Raw genomic sequence first — 21,120 nt, forward strand, 5'->3', positions numbered from 1 at the left:
TGATGCATAAATTTTGGCGAGGTATGAACTCTTCTCGCGATGTCTAAATTTCAGCGAGGTATGAAATCATCTCGCGGTGTATTAATTTTGACGAGGCATGAAATTTTCTCGTCGCGCATAAATTTCGGCGAGGTATGAACTCTTCTCGCGATGTCTAAATTTCAACGAGGTATGAAATCTTCTCGCGATGTATAAATTTTGACGAGGCATGAAATCTTCTCGTCGCGCATAATTGTTGACCCGCGATGCATGATTTTCCGCGATGCATGATTTCCCCGCGATGCATGATTTTCAACGAGGCATGGATTCTTCTCGTGATGCATAAATTCCAGCGAGGTATGGGGTCTTCTCGCGATGTATAAATTTGACGAGGCATGAAATCTTCTCGTGATGCATAAATTCCAGCGAGGTATGGGGTCTTCTCGCGATGTATAAATTTGACGAGGCATGAAATCTTCTCGTGATGCATAAATTCCAGCGAGGTATGGGGTCTTCTCGCGATGTATAAATTTGACGAGGCATGAAATCTTCTCGTGATGCATAAATTCCAGCGAGGTATGGGGTCTTCTCGCGATGTATAAATTTGACGAGGCATGAAATCTTCTCGTGATGCATAAATTCCAGCGAGGTATGGGGTCTTCTCGCGATGTATAAATTTGACGAGGCATGAAATCTTCTCGTGATGCATAAATTCCAGCGAGGTATGGGGTCTTCTCGCGATGTATAAATTTGACGAGGCATGAAATCTTCTCGTGATGCATAAATTCCAGCGAGGTATGGGGTCTTCTCGCGATGTATAAATTTGACGAGGCATGAAATCTTCTCGTGATGCATAAATTCCAGCGAGGTATGGGGTCTTCTCGCGATGTATAAATTTGACGAGGCATGAAATCTTCTCGTGATGCATAAATTCCAGCGAGGTATGGGGTCTTCTCGCGATGTATAAATTTGACGAGGCATGAAATCTTCTCGTGATGCATAAATTCCAGCGAGGTATGGGGTCTTCTCGCGATGTATAAATTTGACGAGGCATGAAATCTTCTCGTGATGCATAAATTCCAGCGAGGTATGGGGTCTTCTCGCGATGTATAAATTTGACGAGGCATGAAATCTTCTCGTGATGCATAAATTCCAGCGAGGTATGGGGTCTTCTCGCGATGTATAAATTTGACGAGGCATGAAATCTTCTCGTGATGCATAAATTCCAGCGAGGTATGGGGTCTTCTCGCGATGTATAAATTTGACGAGGCATGAAATCTTCTCGTGATGCATAAATTCCAGCGAGGTATGGGGTCTTCTCGCGATGTATAAATTTGACGAGGCATGAAATCTTCTCGTGATGCATAAATTCCAGCGAGGTATGGGGTCTTCTCGCGATGTATAAATTTGACGAGGCATGAAATCTTCTCGTGATGCATAAATTCCAGCGAGGTATGGGGTCTTCTCGCGATGTATAAATTTGACGAGGCATGAAATCTTCTCGTGATGCATAAATTCCAGCGAGGTATGGGGTCTTCTCGCGATGTATAAATTTGACGAGGCATGAAATCTTCTCGTGATGCATAAATTCCAGCGAGGTATGGGGTCTTCTCGCGATGTATAAATTTGACGAGGCATGAAATCTTCTCGTGATGCATAAATTCCAGCGAGGTATGGGGTCTTCTCGCGATGTATAAATTTGACGAGGCATGAAATCTTCTCGTGATGCATAAATTCCAGCGAGGTATGGGGTCTTCTCGCGATGTATAAATTTGACGAGGCATGAAATCTTCTCGTGATGCATAAATTCCAGCGAGGTATGGGGTCTTCTCGCGATGTATAAATTTGACGAGGCATGAAATCTTCTCGTGATGCATAAATTCCAGCGAGGTATGGGGTCTTCTCGCGATGTATAAATTTGACGAGGCATGAAATCTTCTCGTGATGCATAAATTCCAGCGAGGTATGGGGTCTTCTCGCGATGTATAAATTTGACGAGGCATGAAATCTTCTCGTGATGCATAAATTCCAGCGAGGTATGGGGTCTTCTCGCGATGTATAAATTTGACGAGGCATGAAATCTTCTCGTGATGCATAAATTCCAGCGAGGTATGGGGTCTTCTCGCGATGTATAAATTTGACGAGGCATGAAATCTTCTCGTGATGCATAAATTCCAGCGAGGTATGGGGTCTTCTCGCGATGTATAAATTTGACGAGGCATGAAATCTTCTCGTGATGCATAAATTCCAGCGAGGTATGGGGTCTTCTCGCGATGTATAAATTTGACGAGGCATGAAATCTTCTCGTGATGCATAAATTCCAGCGAGGTATGGGGTCTTCTCGCGATGTATAAATTTGACGAGGCATGAAATCTTCTCGTGATGCATAAATTCCAGCGAGGTATGGGGTCTTCTCGCGATGTATAAATTTGACGAGGCATGAAATCTTCTCGTGATGCATAAATTCCAAACTCGCGATGCATGATTTTCCGCAATGCATGACTTTCCGCAATGCATGATTTCCGCGATGCATGACTTCCCGCGATGCATGATTTCTCTCTATGCATGATTTCCGCATTGTGTGATTTTCTGCAGTGCATAACTTCCGCGATGCATGACTTTGCTCAATGCATGATTCTCCGCGATGCATGGTTTTCCGCAATACATGATTTTTAACTCGTAATGCATGAATATCTATATCTTCTGTGTTGATGATAACGGCAAGACGACCTCCAAATAATATATCGACTTGATCGATAATAAAAATAATAATAAAATGACTATCTCTTCTGGGGTAATGCATTGTCTTGACTGACAATAATTATCTTGCTTTGATAATGTAATGCAAATAGCGTCCTTCACGGAAATCGTGAAATTTTCATTGAGATTCCTGTTTGATTCACCTTTGAATCTGACTAGACACTTTTTGTAAATTTCATTTTGTTGGGAATGGCTTGAAATAAACAAACCACATTCCCAAGTATCCTGACACAAACGATATGAACTGCCTCCTGCTCTCAGTAAAATTACTGGTTTTGGGGATAGTTTTCTCCTCTTTGGGAGTTCTCCATATTCATTCGTCGGGAGAATTTGGCCGATTCCAAAGCAAAGCTATAAACCGGCATCCACAGAAAAATTGTCATTTTTAAAACATACTGATCTGTGTCGATTCCTTCAGTTGTTTGCTCCTTGTCTTGATATCTCCAGTTGATTTCCGATTTCCAGACTCTTGATAGATGAGACAAAATATTTTATGCCAAAAAAAATGAAACATAAAAGGGAAAATTTGAGAGAAATAAGAAATCTTTAAGAAATAGTATTTTGAAAAAGTCACTGCCAAGTCATGTCATATCAGGCTTAACAAGCTTCTTTGAATCTGACACTCGAAAGGTTTATCTGATCATTCGCTGAGGGGTTTCAAGGTCACTCCGGACTTGTAGGAAAGATTCTAACGAAATTTTGAGGCCATTTCAAAATTTCTGTCCCAGTTTACTATCTTGCTCATCTTTCCACTGTAAATGAACATATCGCAGAATTTTTGAGATCTTCTCAAAAATTCTGTCCCAGTTGCAGATCTCGAAATGTCTTTAGTTTGACTTGCTGAAGAGAAGGCTTCTTCTGTAGAATTTTTGAGTCCCTCTCAAAAATTCTGTCCCTGTTCTATTGCAAAGGGGGATAGAACTTACTGGAGATATGACCGAACCCTTGTGGCGCCTACGTATCCCGTTGAGGCAGGAATCAGGTCAAACGTAGTTCCCCTTAAGGGTTGACAAGAAAAAAAATTACAAAGAAACCGACCGAGGCCGACAAAGGCCGCCTACGTATCTCATTCTTGAGAATTCAGGTCGAACGTAGTTCAGATACAAGAGATAATTAAAGGGGATAGATGGAGTGACCTAAGCCGACATAGGCCGCCTACGTATCTCATTCTCGAGAATTCAGGTCAGACGTAGTTCATTACAATAGGGATAAGGATTCAAATGGAATGAATACAAGCAAACAGAACGATTACAAGTAAATGATAGAAAATGCAAAATGAAACTTCACACATAGTATCTCTTGACAGCATCTGAGTTGATAGGTTTGGTCCATACAGCGGCATCCATCTCTGACAAGACCAAAGCACCTCCAGACAGTACTTTACGAACCATGTAAGGACCCTGCCAATTTGGCGCGAACTTTCCTTTGTACCCGTCTTGATGAGGAAAAATACGCTTAAGAACAAACTCACCAACTTCAAAATCTCTGGCTCTTACTCTTTTGTGAAAGGCGCGAGTCATTCTCTGTCTATACAACTGGCCATGACAAACGGCAATCATTCTGTTTTCATCAATCAAAGCCAGTTGATCAATCCATTTGCTAACCCACTCAGCGTTTCTTAACTAAGCTTCTTGGATGATCCTCAATGACGGTATCTCGACTTCAACAGGTATGACTGCCTCTGTTCCGTAAACTAGCAAGTATGGAGTGGCACCAGTCGATGTTCTGACCGTCTTTCGATAACCTAGTAAAGCGTATGGCAACATTTCATGCGAACCTCGATGTTTGTCAATCATTTTCCTCAAGATCTTTTTGATATTCTTGTTCCCGGCCTCTACAGCTCCGTTCATTTGGGGGCGATAAGCAGTTGACTTTCGATGAATAATCTTAAATTGTTCACATATCTCTTTCATCAAATGACTGTTGAGATTTGCACCGTTATCAGTAATGATGGATTCTGGAACTTCAAATATGCATATCAGATTGTTGCGGACAAAATCGGCCACCACTTTCTTGGTTACCGACTTGTAAAAGGCTGCCTCCACCCACTTGGTGAAATAGTCAATGGCAACCAAAATGAATCTGTGTCCATTAGAAGCGGCCGGCTCTATAGGACCGATGACATCCATTCCCCAAGCTACAAATGGCCAAGGTGAACTCATAGCGTTAAGTTCGTGGCACCCGTATCAAATCGCCGTGCACTTGACATTTGTGGCATTTTTGCACGAATTTGCAATAGCCATTCTCCATAGTCATCCAGAAATAACCGGCTCGAAGAACCTTTCTTACCAAAGAAATCCCATTCATGTGTGTACCGCAAACTCCAGCATGTATTTGTTCAATAAGCCTCACAGCTTCAGCATCGTCTACACATCTTAAAAGACCCAAATCCGGAGTTCTGCTATACAGGACTTCTCCATTTAGAAAGAAATTGAGAGCCATTCGGCGTATCGACTTCTTCTTATTAGATGTAGCGTCTTCTGGATATGTCGCAGACTCCAAGTACCTCTTTATGTCAAAATACCAAGGCAGAATGTCTGGTTCTGATTCAACATGTGAACAATGGACTAGATGTTCCTTCAACTATATATCCAATGGGTCGATATAGTAAGTATCCGGGTGTTTGATCATCGAAGCGATAATGGCAAGAGCATCAGCTAATTCGTTCTGTATTCTGGGAGTATGTCTGAACTCGATGTTGCAAAACCTTTTATAGAGATTTTGCACATACTGTACGTAAGGTATAATTTTCGGGTTCTTCACAGCCCATTCACCTTGAACCTGATGAATCAAAAGGTCTGAATCTCCAATAACCAGTAACTCGTAAACATTCATGTCAATGGCCATTTTCAAACCAAGAATACAAGCTTCGTATTTAGCCATGTTGTTTGTGCAATTGGATCGTAGTTTAGAGGCCATAGGATAGTGCTGACCGGATTCTGATACTAAGACTGCTCGAATACCTTTACCTTGGTGATTCGCCGCTCCGTCGAAGAATAATATCCAACCTGGATACGCTTCAGAAATATCTTCACCCACAAATGACACTTCTTCATCGTGAAAATACGTCTTGAGTGGTTCATATTCTTCGTCAACGGGATTTTCTGCAAGATGATCTGCCAAAGCTTGCGCCTTTATGGCTTTCTGAGTCACATATACGATATCAAACTCACTCAGCAGCATTTGCCATTTAGCCAACTTTCCGGTCGGCATCGCTTTCTGGAAAAATGTACTTCAACGGATCCATTCTGGAAATGAGATATGTAGTATACGAAGACAAATAGTGTCTCAATTTCTGGGCAAGCCACGTCAGAGCACAGCATGTTCTTTCCAGCAAAGTGTAACGAGACTCGTACAGAGTAAACTTCTTGCTTATATAGTAGATAGCCCTTTCTTTCTTTTCTGTCTCATCGTGTTGACCAAGTGCACATCCGAAGGCACTATCTGAAACAGACAAATATAGCAACAAAGGGATCCCTTCTCGCGGAGGAACCAATACCAGTGGGTTAGACAAATAGCTCTTGATAGCATCGAAAGTGGTTTGGCATTCTTCAGTCCACTTAGTGGGGGCGTCTTTCTTCAACAACATGAAAATAGGTTCACACACCGCTGTTGATTGTGCTATAAACCGGCTGATATAGTTTAACCTCCCTAAGAAACTCATCACCTATTTTCTCGTTTTCGGCGGAGGTAACTCTTGAATTGCTTTAATCTTGGAGGGGTCAAGCTCAATACCCCTTGTACTGACTATAAATCCCAACAACTTCCCATACGGGACTCCAAAAGCGCATTTGGCGGGATTTAACTTCAAGTTGTACCGACACAAACGTTCAAAGAATTTCCTCAGGTGTGTCAAATGATCTGAACTCTCGCGGGATTTGATTATGACGTCGTCCACGTACACTTCAATTTCCTTATGGATCATGTCATGGAAAATAGTCGTCATGGCTCTCATGTCAGTGGCACCGGCGTTCTTGAGGCCGAACGGCATCACCCTGTAGTGATACACACCCCAAGGTGTGATGAAAGCCGTCTTTTCCGCGTCTTCTTCAGCCATCAGAATTTGGTGATAACCTGCGTAACAGTCCACAAATGACTGCATCTCATGTTTGGCACAATTGTCAATCAAAATATGGATATTCGGCAACGGAAAATTATCCTTCGGACTAGCCTTGTTGAGATCTCTATAACCAACACAAATCCTGATTTTTCCATCCTTCTTGGCGACCGGAACGACATTGGCCAACCAGGTTGGATATTGAGTTACTTCCACCAATCGAGATTCTATTTGCTTGGTGATTTCTTCCTTAATCTTCAAACTCAGTTCAGGTTTGAATTTCCGAGTCTTTTGTTTCACCGGCTCGAACCCTGGGTTGATAGGTAGCCTATGAGATACGACATCAGTACTCAACCCCAGCATGTCACCGACTTCCCAAACAAACCCACCACTGTATTCGGCAAGCAAATGAACCAGGCTCTCCTTCTGAGTTCCATTCAGGTAGGTGCTGATCTTAACCTCTTTGACACATTCTGAATCTCCCAAATTCACCGTTTCCGTCTCCTCTAGATTCGGTTTATGCTGATTCTCGAACTGTCAAAATTCCTCTGCAACATAATCTGGTTCCCCATTTTCTTCTTCATAGTCGTCAACTTTGTCGTCATCTGTCTCATTTTGTTCGTTTAGCTCATGACATGACATGACATTAGCAGGTCTGTAACTGATGTTACTGAAATCATAAACAGACAAAATTAGGAAAGTAAAGTATAACAAGCAACTAAATGAACAAAGTTTATAAACAAAATAAGGAGGCTTTCATTTAAAACAAAAATGCAAACTTTGGTCATGGCACAGGGCCATGTTGCCTTTTTAAACATCACAACGAAAATTCAACATTCGAACAATTAAGAAAAATGCAGAAATGGTGGGTCTCGGGCCTCTTCCGGGCAACCACCGATTTTAGTATGCATAAAATAACTCCTTTCTACCAAAGAGTTCGGGACATCAGGATTGGCGTGGAAGTCCAATTCTGCAGCATCTCCCCTGGTTCAACATCACGATTACCAGCTGGCTCGACCTCTTCCTCGATAATAGCATTGATCTCCTTGAAGAGGTCACAGATTCCTTCCCCACAGTCTTCAAGCTCGGCATACTCCCGGATTGGAAAGGATTGATACAGATGCGGGATCAGTTTAGCCAACTCTTGATCCTTTTTCTTCTTCATCTTCACATCGTCATCTGTGGGGGTATACCCCAAACCATATTTGGATCCTTTAGCAAGGACCAGAACAGGTTCAATAATTCCTTGGGAATATCTTCCCAATCCGAAACCTGGCTCGAACCCATTCTGCAGCATTATCATGGCGATCATTCTGTACACGGCTGGCATGGGGGTCTACGGGGCCAAATCTTCATCGGTGGCATTTACCAACTCCACCGTGTAAAAATCCGCACCTTGCAGCGTCTCGTCAAAGACCGGCACCTGCTTGCCTGAGTGACGTCTCTCACCGTGAACAACTAGCTCCTTATTTTTCCATACCAGCTTCATCATTTGATGGAGAGTGGAGGGGACGGATCCAGCCATGTGAATGAACGGCCTTCCTAAAAGAAGGTTATAGTTTGTGTCGATATCCAACACTTGGAACTTCGCGCGGAACTCCGCGGGGCCCATTTGAAGGGTCAAGTTCACCGCCCCCAATGTGACTCTTTTTACACCATCAAACGCTCTTACATTAACCTGGTTTTGCTCCAATTTTCCGAGGTCAAACCTCAGTTGTTTCAATGTCGACAAGGGGCATATATTCAAACCAGATCCATCATCTACCAAACACGATTGAGGACCTTTCCGCGGCATATCACAGTGACGTGCAGAGCTTTGTTGTGGGATCTCCCTTCGGCTGGCAACTCATCGTCACAGAAGCTGATGCGGTGTCCCCGAATGACTTGATGAATCATGGCAGCTACGTTATCGCTGCTCGTACCTGAGGGCATGTGCGTATCATCAAGAACTTTCATCAAAGCCTGCCGGTGGGATTGACAACTCATCAGTAGGGCCCACACGGAGATCTGAGCCGGAGTCTTCTCCAAGTGTTTGACAATGGAGTAATCTTTCGGTTGCATCCTCCCCTAGAACTCCTCCGCTTCTGCTTCGCTTATTGGCCTCTTGGCATGGTCTTTCTTTTGTCCTCCGAGAGCAAGCTCATCATGAGTGTAGAATCTTCCGGACCTGGTCATGCCTTTGGCCACGGCAGTTTCTATGACAAACTTGGGTTTGGCGAGAGTTTTTGAGGGCACCAAGGCAACAGCCTTTGTAGGTGTCAGAACAACAACCTCTCTCTTTTCCTTGACGTTTAAAGAAGCGACCGCCCTTTCCAAGTCTTCCTGCGCAACAGGAGTAATCCTCTTGGTTTCACACTCGTCTTCGTCTGATTCTATCATAATAATGTTTCCACCCCCATGATTCGGCAACGGATTTGTATTGACGTTCGGCGCCGCAGGCTGGAGGGAGACTTCTTCCTGGTCGATCAGATCCTGGATCTTGTGCTTAAGATTGATACAGTCTTTTGTGTCATGTCCAACACTGTTGGAATGATAAGCACATCTCAGCTCCGGTTTGTAGAACTTAGAGTTGACATTCACGGGCTTAGGCCCCACAGGGTGGATGTATCCGGCCGCGGATAGTCTTTCGAATAGCTTGGTCCGGCTTTCAGCTAGTGCGGTAAAGTTCCTCGAAGGCCTTTTTTCAAACCTGGGACGAGAAGGATCATACCCGCTTTGCTTAGGGGGAGGAACCTGTTGATAATTGCGGGCATTTGAGCGAGGAGCTTGGGTTCTAGGGTAGGGGTTTGTCTGGTAATTTGGCACTGGAGCTTGGTAATTTGGGAGGGGATTTTGATATGCTGGAGCTTGGACTTGAAAAGTGGGGGAAGGTGCTTGGTAGCTCGACTGTACATTGGCACAGTTGGGAGCGATATTCTGATAAGGGGGTGGAATTTGGTAAGATTGGGGGTAATTTGGGTACATGGAGGAAAAATTTTGGAGATTTGGGGGTGGATTTTGGTACGACAAAAATTGAGCATCTTGATAGGTGGGGGCAGCATTGTAGTTGCTGGAATGATTGGATTGTGGGCGATAGGCTTGGTGAGATTTTGGTGGAGGCTTGGAGCGATCTTGAGGACGCGATGAGTTTCTGGGGGTTTTTCTTCCCCCGTATGAAACAACGGCAACTTCCTCTCTCTTCTTCCTCATCAATCCGGAAGATCCAGGTGATGCGGATACTCGGGATATCTTCCCCGACTTCAGACCGTCCTCGATAGTCTCGCCAACTTTGACTATCTCGGTGAATTTGGCTCCGATTAAGAAAATGATTCTGTCACAGTATTCGGGCTCTTACACCCGCACAAACACTTCTACAATCTCCTTTTCAGTCATTGGAGGCCTCACCCTTGCTGCTTCTTTTCCCACCTGTAGGCAAATTCCCGATAGCTTTCCGTCGATTTCTGCTTCATTTTCTCTAAAGAATATCGATCAGGGACTATCTCAACATCGTACGCAAATCGGTCAATGAAGTCTTTAGCTAGCGCTCTCCAACTGGGCCATTGCCTGGTTTCGTGTGACGTAAACCATTCTAGGGCCTCCCCACACAGACTCCGGCTGAAAAGCCTCATCAATAAAGCCTCATCTTTGCCAACTCCCACGAGCTAGTCGCAGTACACTCTCAAATGCTCCATGGGGTTGCCTACCCCTCCGAAGGTATCAAACTTCGGAATTTTGAACCCTTCGGGAAGGTTCAAATATGGATGGATACACAATTCTGCATAACTCAGTACGGCGACGTCTGGAACGCACTGCAGCTCTTTCATATCCCTTTTAATATCCTCCTTTATGTCGATCTTTGCTATTTTCCTTGCCTTCCACTCTCTCTCTCCTGCTCCTCGTAGTGATCCAACTCGGAACCGCGCACCTCATGCTCGGCAGGAATGGGAACTTGGAAGGTGGTTCTTTTTGGGAGGGTGGAGCTATAGAAGGACTTGGGACGTTTTGGGCAGTTTGGTAGTTTTGTGGGTAGGTTTGAGGATTGGTGTTTTGGTTTAAGTGGGGATGTGGTGTTTGGGGGTTGAAGGCGGTTGGATTTTGATTTTGATTCTGGGGCGGTGGGGTTGTTTGAGTATTCTGGGGGTGTGGTGGCATTTGAGGAGGGTTATTTGGAAGAGGTGAGGGAGTTTGATAAGATACGGAAGCATACTGGGGGTTTTGGGTTGTTAAATCTATCCCAGACGGATTATGCACAGGTGTTGACCGTTGGTTCTGAGTTGGATCCAAGTTTGACAAGGGGAAGTACATCGTAGGTCTTGCATCAACAAAATTAGGTCCAAATCCGGGTGGAGGCGTGTCCTGCCTCTGCTGCATTTCGACTCTCATCTCGGCTATCTGTTGCATCAGTTGCGCGATCAGTTCATTTTGTTCCGCCACGGTGGGCTGAGCCACCACAACATCTGTGAGACTAACTTCGTCATTATTGTCTCCCATAACCGTATTTCCTCTGTCTGAGTTTGGTCTGGGGAAGGAATTTGTAGGACCTTTCGATCTGGTGAAGTAAGGATGATCTGCCAGCTTTGATCGACACAGACCAGTTGAAAGTACCTGGGAAGTGAAACAACTCAAAGGCAGATTTGTTAGCGCGCATTCGGAGTACAAAATGCATAATATCACACAGAAAGCAGATAAACACACAAGTTGCTTTATTTGAGGATATCTTTAACCCACGAATGAGGACGGGAATACATTTTTTTAACCAACAGGAATTTGCTTGTTTTTTTTTTCGTTATCTCGGGAAGGCTAAATCACGTTGAGCTACGGTCTTCTTGCAGCTGCTTTTGATGTCCGTTGATCTGATCTTCATATCCTTCGCGACATGAGTGGGAATGAAAATTTTTCAAAGATAGGGCCAGGCCGAGAAAGGCTTCCTACGTATCCGACGAGGAGAATTCAGGCCCAACGTAGTTCGAGTTTAAGATGAAATATTTTCATTCATTCTTTCATTGCGATTACAAGGAAATTGAAAGACAACATCGGAATTCTTAAAGGACGACGATAGCACTTTAGTCATTTCTCGTCCTGTGGTTGCGTCACTCCCTTCCTTTTAGACGATCTGGAATTGGAGGCTTGTAGACGATTTCCTCCTCATCGTACTACTCAGTCAATTCGTTGTCGGGGCCATTGTTGTCTGCTCCCTGCTTGCAAGCGAGGTATTTTCCGCCCTTCAGGTTGCTACGGGTCGTCAATTCTTTATCGAGTGATGCACTTTTGGCCAACAGTACGGAAGTCTCAGCATCTATTTTTTCCTCTCTCGCCTTTCCTTCGCGCACCTTCAAACGAAGCATGTCCAACCTTTTTCTCAAACTTTCGGTTTCCATCTCAACCTCTTTCTTCCTTTTTATGTGCGATTCCAGATCCTCATCCAATGTCACGACTGCAGCTTCGCAAACTGCTGTGGTCATGTCCACTCTGAATCCTTCCTCCTTAACCTTTTGAATTTCTTGAGTGACTCGCTCGATCATTCTTTGTAACTCCTCTTTAGAGAGCTTCGTCTGGATGTCCATAGCGATGATTTACCTTTCCTGAGACGATAGAGCAATATTTAAGATGTGTGGTATAGGAAATAGACTTTTGAGTGAGAAACTTGAGACTCGGTAATTTTGGTCGGACATTTGTAATAGTGTCTTCCGTACATTCTTTGGAAATTTTTGATAGGAGTGGGTTTACGATATCCTCATTCATAGCAACATAACACATAAGCAGTTAAACACACATATATATCGCGTCCTAAACATACGGGGGACCCTTTTGTGCCAAGGGTAGGCCTAGCGCATTCGAATGATGTACGTGTGAATTTAAACCAAATAAACAATTCCCCCCAAAATAACATTTACTAATGAATAAAAATGTTCGCAAAAGGGAAACAGACATAAAGACAAACCCACGCAGGGGCCATTCGAAAGTGCAACAAAATCAGGCCCACGCAGGGGCTAAAGCAGTGTAAATACATGTAAAAACCCACGCAGGGGTGATGTCCACTATGCTGCTCCGGATGACCCTGCTCCGTCGCCGTCTTTCTGAATTTTGTGTTGCTGAAACATATACCTCAGCATCAGTAGAAAACCTTCACCCAGACATCCTTTGTCTTCCAAACTCTCGTAACGCATCCTCTCGATTTTCTGCTGGATCCAGTTGTCAAAATCATCATACCCATGCCTCAGTCTTTCGACCTCTCGAGTCGCCCTCTCAAGCGCGTCTTGATTCTCTACGAACTTAGCATACACCTCCTTGGCCTCTTCCTTTATCTGTTGTAGCTCGGCCACTGCTTTGGCTTCTCTGTCCGTCACACTGCGAAAGCTACGTGGAGTCTGAAAGGAGATATTTTGTATGTCCTTGTTCAGCCATTCTTTGTAACTCTTGTCATACCCAACATTGAATCGGTCAGGGGCGATGGTGTCTTTATCAATGTGTTTGGCGTTTTTCCATTCTCTGAACATTTCCGAAGCGTCGTGTACTCTGTCATCTCCAATGTCATACACATAAGCGCCATAGTACGCTTCTCTGGGCACGGTTTGTTTTCTTCCGAACTGTCGCAAGACTCGAAATGGTGCGTAGGGGCGAATTCCTCGAATGCCTGGTAGAGGGAGCACGACATATCTGTGACTCTCCACGACAACTTCTTTGGATATAAAACGGTCGAGCATCCATTGGAGGTCTTCTTCTCTCAATTCGGAGAAAATTTGGGCCCATCTCCCTCTTGTTCTCCGATTCTCCATATTTGCCCAGTATAGTAAGTCATTTAAGTCCTTGAGAGTGTTCTTGTTCTCGAGGGTGTGTAATTCCCGAGTCCCAGCACCCTTCGCCAAATGGCTGAGGATCCACCACTAAAGGAGTAGGTTACATCCTTGGAAGTATCGGTGTCCTTTTTTGCACTTTCCCAAAGCCCGATACATGTCAGATAGTATGACTGGAGCTATAGGGTAGTATTTTGTTGTTCCTTGATTTTCATTTCCTTTGAACAAAGTGTGGACGAGTGTTATGACTCGGGTGTTGATGCTCAAACTCGGACAGTGCGGGAAGACCATTGTTCCCAATAATGCCACAGCAAACGCTAGGGGACGGATCTCGTTCCACTCTCTGTAGGAGATCTTGAACTCTCGATTGTACGCGGCGTAGAAACTCGCGTGTCCAAATCGAATATAGAGATCTCTGAACGCCACGTGGGAATCCTGGCACTAGTAAGCGAAGTCTTTTCTTAATCCAAACCAATCCACAATATTCTCTACGGAAGGTTTGTTGGGGATGAAGATATCCTCTTGTTTTCTGGCTCTAGTCTCTATCCCGGTGCCTACGGTGTCTATATAATCCCTTATTTCTTCCAGCGTCATGGTAATTTCGGTTGTTCCAAAACGAAAAACCATCTTCTGACTGTCCTAATACCCTGTAAGTACCTCAATTAGTTCTGGCCAACCATTCATGTTGATCAGTTCGGTTAAGGCACCTACGTACTTGTTAAGGGTTCTTCTATGATCCCCATCCAAATCGTTGTACCACATCGTAAGCTGAGGTGGCGCTGAGATGACCATATCGAACTTCGGGAAACGATCCATATCTGTAAAATAGAAACCCGTTAGATTTTTCCCCGCCCCCAAGTTGGTTTTCACACATACATTATTCGAATGTCAAACAATATGAGGTGTCGTGAGGTCGAAGAACTTAGACACGATTTTGGCGGTTTTTTCTACTAAATGGACTTAATACGCCTTGGGTATTAAGCCGTCTAAGGCTGATGCTTAATTTGGTTTTGGTTTCGCTCTATCTTAGGCTTTCTAGAATTGTTTTTCAAATTGACGGTTACCCCAGTCGGACAAACATCGAGGTGGAGCTACCAAACAACGTCGGATGACCACATTCCGACTATTTGTTTGATACTCCTAAACGAATTCATGGGTATATCTGAAGAAAGCCGTGGTGAGCAACGTAACTTTCGTTTCCTAATGCAAACTATTGGCCGTTTGGCGGGAATATGCCATGAAATGCAACTGTTTTCGAAATCTAAAGCAACTAAACAATTAAACAGTTAATTGCAAGTAATCAAATAAAGTTAGTCGTAGGGTTAGAATCCTCCCGATCCCCAGCGGAGTCGCCATTCTGTTTTATCAAAAAATCGAGAAAGAGTTTATTTTGTTTTTAAGAGATTTCAGGAGTCGCCACTTAATTTTTAAGAAAATTAAGAAAAACTTGTGTTCAAATAACTTAAACAGAAAAATTGTTTGAAAACTTTTAAAAAGGGTTCGGGGATTCTTATTAACGCCTTAGGAAGGTTTTGAAGGCACCTAAGACGTTCCGCTTAGTGCGGCTTTCCGGCAACTAACCATTTGACTAATATTTTTAAGATTTGCGAATTTTTTTTTAAACCTCCTAAAAATCTAAATCTAAGCTATCGTTTTGAATTTTTGTTTAGGTTTGATAAAATAGTATGACTTTCGACGGGGATTGGAGTTTTCCTAAGCCTAAGCTAACGGCATTCCAACAAAGCATCTAAACAAATAGTAAAGAGGGAGAGAGGGAGAGAGAGAGATTTGGGTCCAATTTCGGGTTCTGTCCGCCTTGACCGAAATTTGGACCCACCTGCTTTTCGGTTTTTAACCCATTTCTCATTTGGGTTTTAGACCCACTTCACCTGTCCTAGTCTAAACATACAAAATAAATACAAGAAAGGTAAAATGACAAGGGCTTATGCCCAAAATAAATACAACAACAAAAACAAAAAAAAATCTTCTAATTCGCCTTCTTCAAAATTTCTTCAATCTTCAATCGTTTTACACGGTACGTCGCCTTGATGGGTTGACTCGATGGAGAAGTCGAGCCTCCATGGCTCGAAGAGAGGGAAAAAGGGAGTTCATGAATAACTCGGATAAATTTCGTACAAAACAAATAAAAAAATTAGCGCGACGTTCCACTTCTTAGGACAAATTGATATCAATTATTGCAACACACAAGTTCACATTTTCCAAGGCACTATTTTATGGTAACAACACATACTAACAGTAGTGAATCATACCCACCATTATCAAATCTCAACGGCAACTTGTGCACACATAACAAAAAAACATGACAAAAAACAAGGAAAACGATAATAATGCCAAGCCAAATCTAAAATTGTGGACCAAATTCGTACTAATTGAGAATTAAATAAAGCAAAACAAGATAAAAATGGAATATGTAAAAAAATCTGATCTAATGCTCTTTCTTAACATGTAGAAAACAAACTCATTTCCCAACCGGAACGAGGAAATCATTTTTTTAGCTAGCAAAATCGTGCGGCATCTAAAATTGAACTGATTTAGCAATAATTTTCAAGCCAAAGAAAAATCATTTCTCATGCTATAGATCAACTTCAAACCCACATTAGCAGTAACATTCACGATTATAAAGCAACCTATTTGAAAACCGGAATAGAACAATTTATCCATTTCTAGTTAAATATAAACGCCAAAATATTCAAACACAACTGCAGAATATGTAATGTGCTTGACGACTTCTACACTAATTCAAAGGAACGCACATATATGGGAACATATTCATATCGAAGCATATAAATCCTGGGCGAGAAAGCAACATCCCAATGCATCCATTATCCTCACACATATTTAACTCATGTTAACGCTAAAACAGAACAAGAATAATCCATCTAACTCTTAATAGCGAACAGAAATGAATAAATCATGCCACGATGTGAGGAGAATTGTATGAATAAAAGAGGAAGTTGGACAGTAACTTGATTACGCAGAGGAAAACTACGCTACTCATTCGACATTACAAGTCGGAACACCTCCCCAGTTTTGAACAATTAACAAACTCAATAGCAGAGAACAATACGAGAAAAGCGATTGTAATGGCACCATGACGAACTCAGAAAAGCAGAGATCAACACAAAACAGGCGAACACAACAAAAAACAGAACCATAACGCAGGACACATTTAGGATTCAAGCAAGCAAACGAGGTGTAACGTCTCATATTCACAGCAACACGAACCACCGTTTGAACTCCATAAAGAAAATTGATAAAAAATGGAAAATATACCTTCTTCGGAGCAGCGAAACAGGGAAACAAGCAGGAACGAGAGAGAGTAACGGACTTCACAGCTCGAACTAACCAGCGGATGGCGAAAACAACACCGGAAGCTTTCAATCTTTGGAAGTCTCTTCCATAAACTCTCAACACGTAAATATATGTGATTCCTATCTTCCTTGGCTACGTCTGTTTTCTCGTAACTCGAATGCAACTAAATTAAGAAAAGCTCCAACAATCAGAAAAGCCAAAAAAAAATTTCTCCAAGATTTTTCCCCACCCAAAATTTCCAACCTCGCAATCTTACAACCCTTTTTTCCGAATGGAGATGAGGGGTTTGTATAGAGGAAAATTAGGGTTCCTCAAGGGAAGGGCTGGAGTGATAATTTCAGGCCCATTTCGAAATCGAATTTCCAAAATCTTATCCAAAGCTGAAGAATATCCGATTTTGATGCCAAATTCCTAACGGTTGGGAGGTGAGCTGGAGGGACGAGATTAATCCATTGTCCTTGTAAGGCGACATGGCTCGATCTCATGACGCCAAGGACGAACTCGCGTAGTCTTGTGCGTTGCAGAGGCTGTACGAGCGAGGGCAGGGCTGCAGGAGTCCGTTGCACTGCCTCGTTCCTCCACGCGCTAGAGAGAGGAGGAGAGAGGAGGGAGAGAGCGTGGGGGAGACGCGAGGTAAGGGAATTTCGCGACTGCTGTTTCTGGGAATTTTTCTGCTTATAGGAGCGCTGGGCGGTTTCTGTTTTCCCTGGAAGTCTGATATACCGTGGTTTTACGGTATAATTAATGCTTTTTCCTTAAGTTTAGTGCGTCCAAAAGCCCTTTTTGTGCTAATTTTTATACAAGTTTCTCTTTGTTTTGCAGGAAATCTTTCCAAAGCCAAATGCGGAGATTTTGAGAGAGAAATGCAGAAGAGACCACCTACGGAGTTTACGACGGTCCGTCATGCCTGTGACGGTCCGTAGGTGGCAGCGTAGAGAAGCTGCTGAAGGAAGATGGGGAAGTCTGACAAGTGTGGGATTACGAAGCTTGTGACGGTCCGTCATGGCCATGACGGTCCGTCCTGCAGGTTCGTCGTGAAGATCAGAGAAGTGATCCCAGTACCCAGATTCCAAGAGTTAAAGTCTTTTGAAACGAGACCCTCGACGGACCGTTGTGCCTATGACGGTCCGTCACACTTGCCGTTGAGGGGAATGAAGAGAGCAGCAGAAGAAATTGCACCAAGTATGGGACGACGGAGTCCACGACGGTCCGTCATGACCACGACGGTCCGTCGCGTGGTCCGTCGACCCAGCCGCGTTTTGGCAGATTTCCAGCAATTAGAATTCTTGTTTAATTAGGTTTTTGTATTTTTATAAATAGTTCGAAAAACCTCGTTTTTGAGGTTAGACACCTGATAGTTAGACTCTGAGATTGTTGAAACTCCGTATTCGTAAACATTGTATTGTGAGATTCTCGATAATCATTAGACTTTTCGTGAGATTTTTGATTACTTTGAGAATTCTTGCAAGTGATTTTTGGTGATTAATCAAGCAATCTTTTGGACTTTATTCTTTCTCATTGAAGTAAGTACATGAATTCTTATTTAATATATTTGAATATTGTGTTTATGGCTATGAGTAACTAAACTCCATAACTAGGGTTGTGGGAACCATAGGCAAATAATGAGATAAACCCTAGCTAAAATAACAATTCTAGAATAGTGTCTTGCATGTATTAATAATTCTTTCGCTTAGAAGTCTTTTTAACGGATGATCAACGTTAGAACTCGCCTTAATGCTACTTGCCGGACCAAGGAGGTAGATAATAGGAAAAGAATTATTAACATAGATTTAGTGTATACTATCTAATAGGCTAGTATTGATTGGTACGAGGTAATAACTTAGTCAAATATCGAATACGATGCTTAATATGAGGTAAAGATAAGGGTTAGGATAGCAACACACGTAGCCGGACCAAGGTGCGGAGTGAGATTTTCTAGATGCCGGACCAAGGATTTAGAAATACATAACTTATCACTTTGCATGCAAGATACTAGGAAAGAATTGTTATAGTTAGAATTATCAAGTTATGAACCTGTGGGGAACACGTAAACCCTAGTTACTTTGATTAACTGATTAAAATCCAACTTTCAAACTCATTAAGTGTCTCTTTCAATTTAGTTAATTCTTTTTACTTATTAGGAAATACAAACCCCCCTTTTTACATTTTTATGTTTTTACTTTCTAAGGAAGTTATCAACCGAACAATAGTAATAACAAGTTAAAGTTAAGTCTAGACTATTTTCCTCGTGGGAACGATCCCAACCTCACTAGTTGGGTTATTTACTTGACGCGACCGCTTTACTTCTTATTTGAGAAGTAAGTTTGAGCGTATCAAATTTTGGCGCCGCTGCCGGGGAAAATAGCTTTTAGATTAACTTGAACTTATTACTATAGTTTAGTTGATATTTTCTTGATTTTACTTTGTTTTATTGTTTTTGATTTCTTTTCAGAACTATCCTCCTTGTATGCCAAATACACGGAGAGGAAGAGAACCGTTGTTTCCCTACGATCACAAGTTAGAGCGTACACTGCGCAATATGAATCGTAATTTGGGAATAAATGATGAGGATCCGAACCAGAACATCCCAGCTCCGGTTGATGTTCATGGTCAGATGTTACCCGATGCTCCGGGTGAACACCAACAGAGGGGACAAAATCCCGTTCCACGGCCCCAAGCATACTACAGAGGCTATGATGACATAGCAGATTCGGATGGGCCACTGGTTTTGCCTCCTCTACCCGCAGGCCACACTTTTGTGGTAACTAGTAGTCTGATGCAAATGCTCACTGCCAGAGGTTTGTTTTCAGGGCTACCTTCTGAGGATCCACATGCCCATATAGCTAAGGTAAGGGCAGTGTGTAAAAGTTGTGTAGGGAGGCCTGATTTGGATTTAGATGTAATAGGTCTCAGAGTGTTTCCTCTCTCACTGACGGGAGAGGCTGCTATGTGGTTCACTGAGCTCCCATACAACTCCATCTTTACTTGGAACCAACTAAGGGATGTCTTCTTATCACGCTACTATCCGGTCTCCAAGAAACTAAACCACAAAGACAGAGTGAATAACTTTGTGGCACTACCAGGAGAGTCAGTTAGTAGTTCTTGGGATAGATTCACCTCATTCTTGAGAAGTGTTCCAAATCACCGTATAGATGATGAGTCACTGAAAGAATACTTCTATCGGGGACAGGATGATAACAACAAAGCGGTGTTGGACACTATAGCAGGTGGATCTTATGGAGAATGTCCTTATGCTGAGATCGCTGAAAAATTAGAAAAAATCTCCCGGAATAACAAAGCTTGGAGTACTAGGAAGTCTGATACAGGGAGAAACACCTTCGCAGTGCAGTCCACTCACAACCCAGCCACAGATGAGATTCGTGAAGAAATGGCTCAGATGAGAACTGAGCTTGGGTTGGTACTAAAACATGTCACTGGGGGTGCAGAAAAGATTAATGCAGTCAACTACTTGGCTAAACCACCACCCCCTAACGATGAATGTTACTATGAGGAGGATTCCTATGCAGTCAATGAACAAATGGGGGGTTTCCGACCAAGCGCCCAAGGCTCAAATCAGGATAATTGGCGCCAAGGTCAAGGGAACCAAGGTCGGAACTATGGTAACTACAATCGTGAGGGTCATTATGTCCGAGATGGAAACTACAACCGCGACAACAACTTCAACAGGGGTAACTATGCTAATAGAAACGACAGGAATGGGCCCTATGTCCCTCCTCAAAATCGTGAAGTTACTCCTAGGGATGGTGGAGATAGTATGGCGCGAGTTGAGGATATGTTTCACAAAATGATGAGGAGGTTCGATGCTAGTGATGAGCACATTAAAGAGTTAAGGGGTGATTTAGCTAGTATTGGGCAAAAAGTTGATACACATGCAATTTCGATTAAACAGATCGAATTGCAAGTGGCCCAATTATCTGCGACAGTGAACACACGGCAACCGGGCACTCTTCCTAGCAACACTGTCCAAAATCCAAAGAATGATGCGCACTGTATGGCAATCACTACTCGGGGTGGTAGGCAAACCATTGACCCACCTATGCCATCTGCTGAGAAAAATGTGAGAAAGGATAATGATAAGGTGGTAAAGGGTAGTGGTGAAGCAGAGGAAAGTAATGGAAAAGATGCAGAAGTACCCATCAAGGTAATTCCCATGCCTAGGCCACCACCACCCTTCCCTCAGAGATTAGTGAAAAAGAC

General features: G+C 43.1%; 1 protein-coding gene across 1 annotated transcript; it reads right to left on the minus strand.

Annotated features, from left to right (window-relative positions):
• Positions 1 to 4,022: 4,022 nt before the first annotated feature.
• On the minus strand, positions 4,023 to 5,181 carry LOC107025020 (uncharacterized protein K02A2.6-like). Its single transcript, XM_015225903.1, has 3 exons — positions 5,055 to 5,181; positions 4,390 to 4,774; positions 4,023 to 4,299 (listed from the first exon to the last, which is right to left on the minus strand). The coding sequence occupies exons 1-3, from the start codon at positions 5,179 to 5,181 to the stop codon at positions 4,023 to 4,025; spliced, it is 789 nt and encodes a 262-aa protein (XP_015081389.1).
• Positions 5,182 to 21,120: the final 15,939 nt, after the last annotated feature.

This window comes from Solanum pennellii, chromosome 7 (assembly GCF_001406875.1).
Source record: "Solanum pennellii chromosome 7, SPENNV200".
Taxonomy (NCBI): Eukaryota; Viridiplantae; Streptophyta; class Magnoliopsida; order Solanales; family Solanaceae; genus Solanum; species Solanum pennellii.